General features: G+C 45.2%; 1 protein-coding gene across 1 annotated transcript; it reads left to right on the top strand.

Annotated features, from left to right (window-relative positions):
* Positions 1-660: 660 nt before the first annotated feature.
* LOC103249450 (G patch domain-containing protein 1-like) lies at positions 661-8,381 on the top strand (the record flags this gene model as incomplete). The annotated part of the gene is made up of 7 exons (XM_008048082.2): positions 661-699; positions 874-959; positions 3,367-3,527; positions 4,541-4,638; positions 5,075-5,133; positions 5,533-5,775; positions 8,208-8,381. Coding segments are annotated over 7 exons (860 nt in total), but the record flags the coding sequence as incomplete, so codon positions are not given.
* Positions 8,382-9,555: the final 1,174 nt, after the last annotated feature.

The raw sequence follows: 9,555 nt of genomic DNA, 5'->3' as shown, positions 1-9,555 counted from the left end.
GCTGGCCTGTTAGTATCTTAGTGGTCCCGCCTTTTTTTTTTGAGTTGGAGTCTCAATCTTATATCCCAGGCTCGAGTGCAATGGCACACTCAGGGCCACGGCAGCCTCAACCTGCTGGCCTTAGGTGATCCTTCCACCTCAGCCTTCCAAGTAACAGAAACTATGGATGCACGCCCCCACGCCCAGCTAGTTTTTGTGATTTATTGCCAAGAAGGAAGATGACTCAGATCAGGTTGAAGACCCTCGAGACCAAGAGGTCTGTTGTCATTATGTCTCTACCTGGTGAACTTTGATAATAGAACAAACACTTTGGCCAAATATATATATATTGAGTTGGAGTCTCACATCTCACTCTGTCACCCAGGCTGGAGTGCAGAGGCATGCTCATGGCCACCGCAGCCTCGACCTAGTGGGCTCAGGCGATCCTTCCACTTCAACCTTCCAAATAGCTGGAACGACAGGCACACGCCACCATGCCTGGCTAAATTTTTGATTTGTTGTAGAGACGAGGTATTACCAAGTTGTCCAGGCTGGTCTCAAACCCTTGGACTCAGGCAATCCCCTCACCTCTGCCTCCCAAAGTGCTGGAATTATAGGCATGAGCCACCGTACCTGGCCAGTTTAACTTTCAATGTATAATTTGATTTTTCTTGGTTCCAGTTTTTGTGGGGAACTATCACCATATCCACAACAGGAGACGTAAGAATTAATACGTTTATGTGGGATAATTAAATTTTTATAAGGTGTAAGATTGGAAGTAATGACCAATTTCTAGTTATTGGGAGTTTTAAGTCCATATGTGCTCTTCTATTTTTTAGTTATACACCAGAGTACTCTCTAGTATTGTTAAGTTTTAAACTCTTTTCTTTCTAGGGTGGACACCCTCTACCTTTGTGTCTTCACGGCAGAACAGAGCAGAAAAATCTGTTCTTGGTCCTGAAGATTTTATGGATGAAGAGGTGGGTATGCAAAACTTTAATCGCCAGTTAGCTGTTGCAATGTGTAGTTGGTTATTGAAGCCCCTTCTCTCTCCCCAGAAAGTCCAATGTACAATTTCCTCTTTGTTTGGAAGGCTTTATCTTTTAGGAATTTGGGCTATAGTTCCTTATGCATCAGTGGATTCTCATTCCTTAAGTAGCATTTTCAAAAGTCAGAAGTATAAGGGAAAAGTCACATACTGGTAAATTTACTCGAAAAGCGCCAGTTGCCCTCAAAGCACAGTCTCCATGGTACTGAGTCTACAGCTTTCCACAGTAACTCTTATGTACACTGCAGTTTAAAGAAAATTAGTGACTGGGCAGACATTAAAATTCTCTTACCTTGAAACCTAGTTGTGAGTTTATCCATGATAAAGATGAAATAAGATACTTATATTGGCGTACTTTAGGCTGTAGGTAGGAGAGGTAAGAGGAAAGGGATGCTTCCTTCCTTTTTTTTGTTTTTTTCCAAGCTCCGGAGTCTTACGCTGTTGCCCAAACTGGTGTGCAATGGCACGCTCACAGCCACTGCAGCCTCGACCTGCTGAGCTTAGGCGATCCTTCCTCCTCAGCCTTCCAAGTAGCTGGAACTACAGATGCACGCCACCATGCCTGGCTAATTTTTTGATTTATTGTAGAGACATGATCTTGCCAAGTTGCCCAGGCTGGTCTTGAACCCCTGAGCTCAAGCAGTCCTCTTGCCTCCACCTCCCAAAGTGCTGGAATTACAGACATGAGCCACAGCGTCTGCCCCCCCCCACCCTTTTTTTTTTTGAGTTGGAATCTCACTTTACTGCCCAGGCTGGAGTGCGGTGGCATGATCATGGCTCACTGCAGCCGCAAACTCCTGGGCTTAGGTGATCTTTCTATCTCAGTCTCCTGAGTAGCTGCGACTATAGGCACATGCCACCATGCCTGGCTAATTTTTAAAATTGTTTTGTGGGGATGAGGTATCTTACTATGTTGCCCAGGCTAATCTCAAGCTCCTGGGCTCAAGTAATCCTCTCTCTTTGGCCTTCCAGAGTGTGGGATCACAGGCATGAGCCACTGTGCTTGACCTCTTCCTTTTTTAAGTAGCGTAGTCTGTAAGGAAGCATATCGCACGTGGCAGGAAGCCTAGGTGTCAATGAGGCCCCAGGCTATCTCTTCTCATCATCTTCTGCATATCATCTTGTCCTTACACTGCTCCTCATCATAGTTGCAAGGTGGCTGTAGTAGTTCCAGGTGGTACATCTAGGATATCATTATCCAGTTGAAGGAGAACTTTCCTCTTGGTCCCTTTTCTAGAGGACAAAGAAACCTTTCACATAAGTCCTGTAGTAGATTTTCCCTACATCTGCTTGGACAAATTGTTTTACATGCCCATTTCTTTTTATTTATGTATTTATGTATTTATTTATTTATTGTAGAGACGAGGTCTCGCCATGTTGCTTAGGCTGGTCTCCAACCCCTGAGCTCAGGCAATCCTCTCACCTCTGCCTCCCTAAATGCTGGGATTACAAGCATGAGCCACCACGTCTGGCTATATATGCCCATTTCTAAAGTAGTTTCTGGCAAGGGAAATGGGGTCAAAACGTGGTTTAGTTAAGACATACAGCTCCACTCCCTAGCCCTGCCTTCCTGACGCTGTGGTCCCACTCCTGAAGTGTGTGGCAGCATGGAGGCAGGCAGGTGCATGGATAGCATCAAGGCTCTGCCAGGAAACGTAAGGGGCAACTGTGGTTGGACAGTCAGCCAACAGCGTCTGCTCCAGTAAATGCAGAAGCACCTGGCTCAGGGCCTGGCACCAGGGCACTCATAGGTGATGGTGGCTGGGACTCTAAGCTCTGTCTCCCTCACACTGACCTTTGGAATATTGTGAAGAAGGACATGGCTCTTACTTCCTGTCTTTCTAGCTTGGTAGTGGCCACCATGGCCCTGATGAGCAGTGACTATCATGGTCTGCCCTTGGCTACTGGCTACTGGCCTTACCTTATGGAAGGTTGAAGTTCTTTTTTTGCGGGGGGTTTTGAGTTTTTTTTTCCAGTGCCGTGCGAAAGATGCAAAGAATTGCACAGAAGTTAGATTGGAAAATATAGTTTATTTAGAAAGTAAATTAGAGAGAGAAAGAGAGAAAGGATTCACCTCCCCAAAGTAGGGGAGGGGGACAAAGCTGAGGGAAACATGGCCTGGCTATAGCTCAGTGAACACATGACCTGGCCAGAATTTAATGAAAGCAATGGCTTGAGGTTGATGTTCTAAAGTCAATGTGTAAAGTCTGTTACTGTCTTGATCTGAAGCTAATTTTTGTAGCTTTAACTTTAAAAAAAAAGAAATAAATAAAGCTGTGCGATGTATCATGCTTAATCACTTTCTAAGTAATGTAATTCTGTTTGAATTGTTTTTGAAGGATCTTAGTGAATTTGGGATAGCACCTAAAGCGATTGTTACAACAGACGATTTTGCTTCAAAAACCAAAGACAGAATACGAGAAAAGGCCAGACAGTTGGCAGCTGCTACTGCCCCTATTCCTGGAGCCACTCTGCTTGATGACCTCATTACACCAGCAAAGTAAGAAGAAATTTTTGTTTTTGAGTTGGAGTCTCACCCTGTTGCCCAGGCTGGAGGACAGTGGCATGCTCATGGCTTACCACAGCCTTGACCTGCTGGACTTAAGCGATCCTCCCTCCTCAGCCTCCTGAGTGGCTGGGACTACAAATGTGCGCCACCACACCTGGCTAATTTTTTAAATTTATTGTAGAGATGAGGTCTCACCATGTTGCCCAGGCTGGTCTTCAACTCCTGGGCTCAGGCAGTCCGCTGGTCTCAGCCTCCCAAAATGCTGAGGTTACAGGCATGAGCCACCACCCCCAGCAATAAGAAGAATGTAATTGTGACTTCTGATCTTAGCAGCAGTGCTTCGCACGTGTGTGATTATCTTACTCAGGGACAGTTTGATTGCAAGTAAGACAAGCCTTCTTAGGCTAGAAGTCTAAGTAAAAGGGGAGTTTTGCCACAAGGATGTTGAACATCACTGCACGGAGTGCTCAAGAGCTCCAGCCAGCAGCTGTGCACTGGGGCCATGGAGACAGGAGAGCTATTGGGAATTTCGGTGGCTTCCTTCCTCTGCCTCCCTCCCAGGTCTTATGGGCTTTCCCTTCTGCCTCCTTGTACCCTTTCTTTTTGCATACCTCCTTGTTCTGCTCCTGGGCATGTGACCTGATGTGACAGCCTCAGACAATCATAGATTCCCAGACCACTTGTTTGACAAGGATTATCTAGAGTCCCTCTGTGCCCATCACAGAGGCCCAAGAGAGAGAACGTTTGATTGACTTCCCCAGGTCAGATGTGCAACCTAAATCCAATCAACTGTGGCTGGAACGTGGGTGAGGGAAAGGGCCTAAGGAAGCCTGGTCTAGGAGTTGGGTGGGAACTCGGAAGCTGCTTATTTCATTCTGTTGGCTAATATTATTATTATTTTCTTAATTTTGTTGTAAAGTTGGGGCACAAGTCAAGATTAGGTACATAAACAGTCTATGTAATGTTATTTTTAAAAGTTCATTTTCGATGCCTTGATATCCTAGATTATCGGTTGGTTTTGAATTGCTAAGAAAAATGGGTTGGAAGGAAGGACAAGGAGTTGGTCCTCGAGTTAAGAGAAGGCCACGGCGACAGAAACCTGGTATGTATATTGACTGTCATGATTTCTGCAGTGTGCTTTTTAATGACTGCAAGTTCCGAGCAACAGAATTGCTAGGCCAAGTGATATGCATGTATTTTAAGGCTTTTATGTTTAATGCATGACAGCTTCCAGAAGAGTTGTGCTAGCTTACATTCCCCACCAGCAGCGTTTAAGAGTTTGTATTTCCTGCCCTCTCAGAATCGTTTCTTTTGGGTTCTCCATGCCGCCAGGTAGTCGTGGTTACTCATTGAGCACATTACTGCCGGAGCATGGGTCAGGCAGGGGTGGTGGAGAACACTTCCTTAGTTCTTGCCTCTGCCTGTAAAGATGTAGCACTTTTATAAGTGCAGCCATGTACTCTGAAGAGTGTCATTGAACCAGGTTTTTTTTATTTTGAGTCACTTAATGACTAATGCATTTGAAATCTCTTTTCTAGATCCTGGAGTAAAAATCTATGGCTGTGCATTACCTCCTGGAGGCTCTGAAGGATCTGAGGTATTATATGGAATGACTGACCTTCAACTTGGTACAGTAGTAGCTGTTACTTTATGACTGTGAACTTGTAGAGTCAGAAGCAATTTTAGAAATGTCAGACCCTATTACTGTAAAGTGAAATACTTATACCCTGAAGCTATCCTCATTATGTCAAATAATGTATTCAGTAACACGCTAGCACCAAGGATACCCCAAGTCTGTTCAGATTTATAAAATGGACTTGTTTGTGTTAGTATCGTTTATTCACGGATGTGATTTAGTCGTTTGTAACAGCATAAATGGAACCTCGGTAATTGTTGTGTTTGGCATTAATCACTGCATTTTAAATTAGTATTTTATGGGTTTACTTTGCACCATGCAGTGACTCACCTTAATTCAACTTTAAACATTTTGAAATAGGAAGAAGATGATGACTACTTACCTGATAATGTGACCTTTGCACCCAAAGATGTCACACCGGTGGATTTTACGCCTAAAGATAACGTACATGGACTGGCTTACAAGGGCCTGGATCCCCACCAAGCCCTGTTTGGGACTCCGGGAGAACACTTTAATCTTTTCGGTGGGGATTCTGAGAGGGCCAGCAATCTTCTTGGAGAAGTTGGACTAAATAGAGGAAGAAAATTGGGAATTTCAGGCCAGGTAAAAGGCCTTTGTTTTATAAAGGTAGAACCACTGACAAATGAGTATATTTTCTGTATTAGGTTTGCTCCATAGTAGGCACTCGTTATTCATTGAATAAATGAAGACTTCAAAGTGGTTGTCTATTTTCCTTAGGCTTGTTTCTGAAAGCACACCTTCCTGATTTTAAGGATAGACTCCTGAGAGCCTGTGCCTAATGTTCTTGGTGGAGTTTGTGTGCTCTCAGGGAAGAGGGTTGCTTTTCCACCCTTGTGGGGCTGAGCAGAAAACCACTCTTTTTTTTTCTTTTTTTCTTTTTTTTTGAATTGGAGTCTCACTCTGTCGCCCAGGCTGGAGTGCAGTAGCATGCTTATGGCCACCGCAGCCTCAACCTGCTGTGCTCAGTGATCTTTCTGCCTCAGCCTTCCAAGTAGCTGTAACTGTAGGGACAGGCACTTTTATCCCTTTGATTTAGTAATAATCAAATGAAAATTACAAACTGCCCCTTCAAGTTTAGGTCCAAGTTTTATTGCTTCATGGACTATATCCTAGGGCTGCAAGCCTTAAGTCAGGACCATATGGGTAATTTTTACCCAGGGGATTTTTTTACTTTTGGGAAGGTAGAAAACTTTTACAGATTGCCTGTCTTCTCAAATCGATCAAGAAGTTCTTTCTTAAAATGCATTTTAGAAGCTGGGCGCAGTGGCTCACTCCTATAATTCCAGCATTTTGAGAGACAAAGGCAAGAGGATCGCCTGAACCCACAGGTTTGAGACCAGCCTGGGCAACATGGTGAGACCTTGTCTCTATAATAAATAAAAAAATTAGCTGGGCTTGGTGTGCCTGTTGTTCTAGCTGCTTGGAAGACTGAGGCAGAAGGATCGCCTGAGCCCAACAGGTCAAGGCTGTGGTGAGCCATGAGCATGCCACTATACTCCATCCTAGATAAGAGTGAGACTCCAACTCAAAAATAAATAAATAAATAAATAAAATGCATTTAGAAAATGGTTACTGGCCAGGCTTGGTGGCTCAGTCTGTAATCCCAGCACTTTAGGAGGCAAAGGCAAGAGAATTGTCTGAACCCACAGGTTCGAGACCCTCCCGGGCAACTTGGCAAGACCTCGTCTCTACAATAAATCAAAAATTAGCCAGGCGTGATAGTGCGTGCCTGTATTTCTGGTTACTTGGAAGACTGAGGTGGAAGGATTGCCGGAGCCCAGCAGGTCGAGGCTGCGGTGCCCGGGAGTGTGTCACTGCACTCCAGTCTAGGCCAACAGAGTGAGACTACAATTCAAAAAATAAAAAAGAAAACAGTTATTTTGCCATTTCATTATTGCCTTTCTTTTTTTTCTTTTTGGAGTCTCACTGTGTCGCCCAGGCTGGAATGCAGTGTCACGCTCACAGCCACTGCAGCCTTGACCTGCTGTGCTCAGGTGATCCTTCTGCTTCAGCCTTCCAAGTAGCTGGAACTACAGGCAAGTGCCACCATGCCCAGTTAATTTTTTGATTTACTGTAGTGACGAGGTCTCGCCATGTTGCCCAGGCTGGTCTTGAACCCATGGACTCAGGCAATCCTCTTATCTCCGCCTCCCAAAGTGCTGGGATTATAGATGTGAGTCACCGCACCTGACCTGCCTTTTCTTTTCTTTCTTTCTTTTTTTTTTTTTTGAATTGGAGTCTTACTTTGTTACCCAAGTTTCTATACATTTCTTTTTCAGTCCTTTTTTATAAAAAAAGGCTGTTTCCTAGAAAAATTAGTATAGCAGCCATTAGAGCAGTGCTGATGTTCAGACCCTGGTCACCGACACTGGCCCTGGGCCACACTGACTAGTAGATGAACATTTCTGCTTTTCTCCTTGTGGAGGCTGCATTTCTACTTCTACGCTGCTGCATGGGTATGTTCTCCACTCCTTTCCTGTTCTGGGACCTGGAACTGTGGAGGGATGACACTGGCTTCTGGTAATTGTTTTCTGAGAGAGTTGAGTCTGTGTTAATCTGGCCTCCCACTCACTTCTCTCTTGGTGATCTTGAAGAGCTAATATGGTCTGTTCAATCATGTCCTTATAGTAGCTTTACCCAGCCCGGCATGGTGGCTCATGTCTGTAATCCCAGCACTTTGGGAGGCGGAGGCGAAGGTGAAAGGATTGCCTGAGCCTAGGGGTTTGAGGCCAGCCTGGGCAACATGACGAGACATCATCTCTACAATAGATTAAAAAATTAGCCAGGCATGGTGGCATACACCTGTAGTTCCAGCTACTTGGAAAGCTAAGACAGAAGGATTGCCTGAGCACAGCAGGTCAGGGTTGTATTGGCTGTGAGTGTGCCACTTTATTCTACTCTGGGCATCAGAGTTTTTTTTCTCTGACCCCTTCCAAAAAAAGTAGCTTTACCCTTGAATGCAGACATGCCCTACGACATATAATTGCTCAGTTTGAAACCTTTGTTTTTTGAAGGCTTTTGGTGTGGGTGCCCTTGAAGAGGAAGATGATGATATCTATGCTACAGAAACTCTATCCAAGTATGACACTGTTTTGAAGGAGGAGGAGCCCGGAGATGGACTCTATGGTTGGACAGCGCCCAAGCAATATAAAAGTCAGAAAGGTAATTCCATAGAACCATACCTGATGGTAGGACCATGTGTCAGGATATCAGAAAGAAGGGATTACAGCCGGGCTCTGTGGCTCAGCCTGTAATCCTGCGCCTTTGGGAGGCTGAGGTGAGTGGATTGCCGGAGCCCGTGGGTTCGAGACCCGCCTGGGCAGCAAAACCTCATCTCTACAATAAATCAAAAAATCAGCCGGGCGTGGTAGCGCATGCCTGTAATTCTGGCTACTTGGAAGGCTGAGGCGGAAGGATCGCCGGAGCCCAGCAGGTCAAGGCTGCGGTGGCTGGGAGCAGCCACTGCACTCCAGTCTGGGCGACAGAGTGAGATTCCAACTCAAAAAAAAAAAAAAAAGAAGGGATTGCAAGACTGATGCTGGGCTGTCAGTCTCTGTGGAATAGAAGGTTGTTGGTCAAGGATGCAAGGGAAAAAACAGAGAGAGGAGAGGCTTCTGTTAAGGACAGAAGTGGGGTTTAGACCAACCAAGGCCAAAGCCAACTGTCAAGAAGGGGCCAAGGTGGGGAGTTGGGAGAGGTCTGGAGTCAGGGGAAGAACAAGCCTAGGCGATGCCTGTGCTGCTGGTCAGAACTGGCAATGGGTCCGAGTGATGCACTCAGAGCCTGAGAACCTGGGCAAGTGCCACAGTAGGCCAACTCAAACAGCAGGTTAGGAGATCAGGCCTGGGGTCCAGGTGGTAGGTTCTCGGACAACCTGTAGCAAAATGGAGCTTGGTGCCTGGCCTGTCTCCTCATTTGAGTCCCTGGCTTCAGGGGGCTCTTGTTAGGATAAAATATCTTTCTTTTTTTTTTTCCTCTTTTAATTTTTTTTATTTTAAAGATGTGGGGTACAATTCAGGGTTAGGTATACAAATGTTCATTATGCAGGTCCCCTTGTTGATGAGGTGTGCCCTCCCCCCCAGGCAGATTCCCACTACTTCCAACCCTGCCTCCCCCACCCTGGCAGTTTTCTGCTACTCCAATCCTTTTCTTATAATTTTCTGATAATTGTTCAAGGTCTGTTTATGAGTGAGAGCATGTGATACTCAGTTGTTTCTGTGATACATCACTCAGTATTATAGACTCTAAGTTCATCCAGGTTGCTGTGAAGTTCGTGAAAAAATGTCTTTCAACGCAACTTGAGTTTCTAGTTAGAGTCTATGGTGACACAGATCTTATGATTCTAAGTGGCATTTCAGTTTT

This window comes from Carlito syrichta, unplaced genomic scaffold (genome assembly GCF_000164805.1).
Source record: "Carlito syrichta isolate Samal-C Ts95f unplaced genomic scaffold, Tarsius_syrichta-2.0.1 Scaffold120497, whole genome shotgun sequence".
Classification (NCBI taxonomy): Eukaryota; Metazoa; Chordata; class Mammalia; order Primates; family Tarsiidae; genus Carlito; species Carlito syrichta.
Note: the sequence above shows the minus strand (reverse complement) of the source record. Positions and strands in the feature narration are given on the sequence as shown.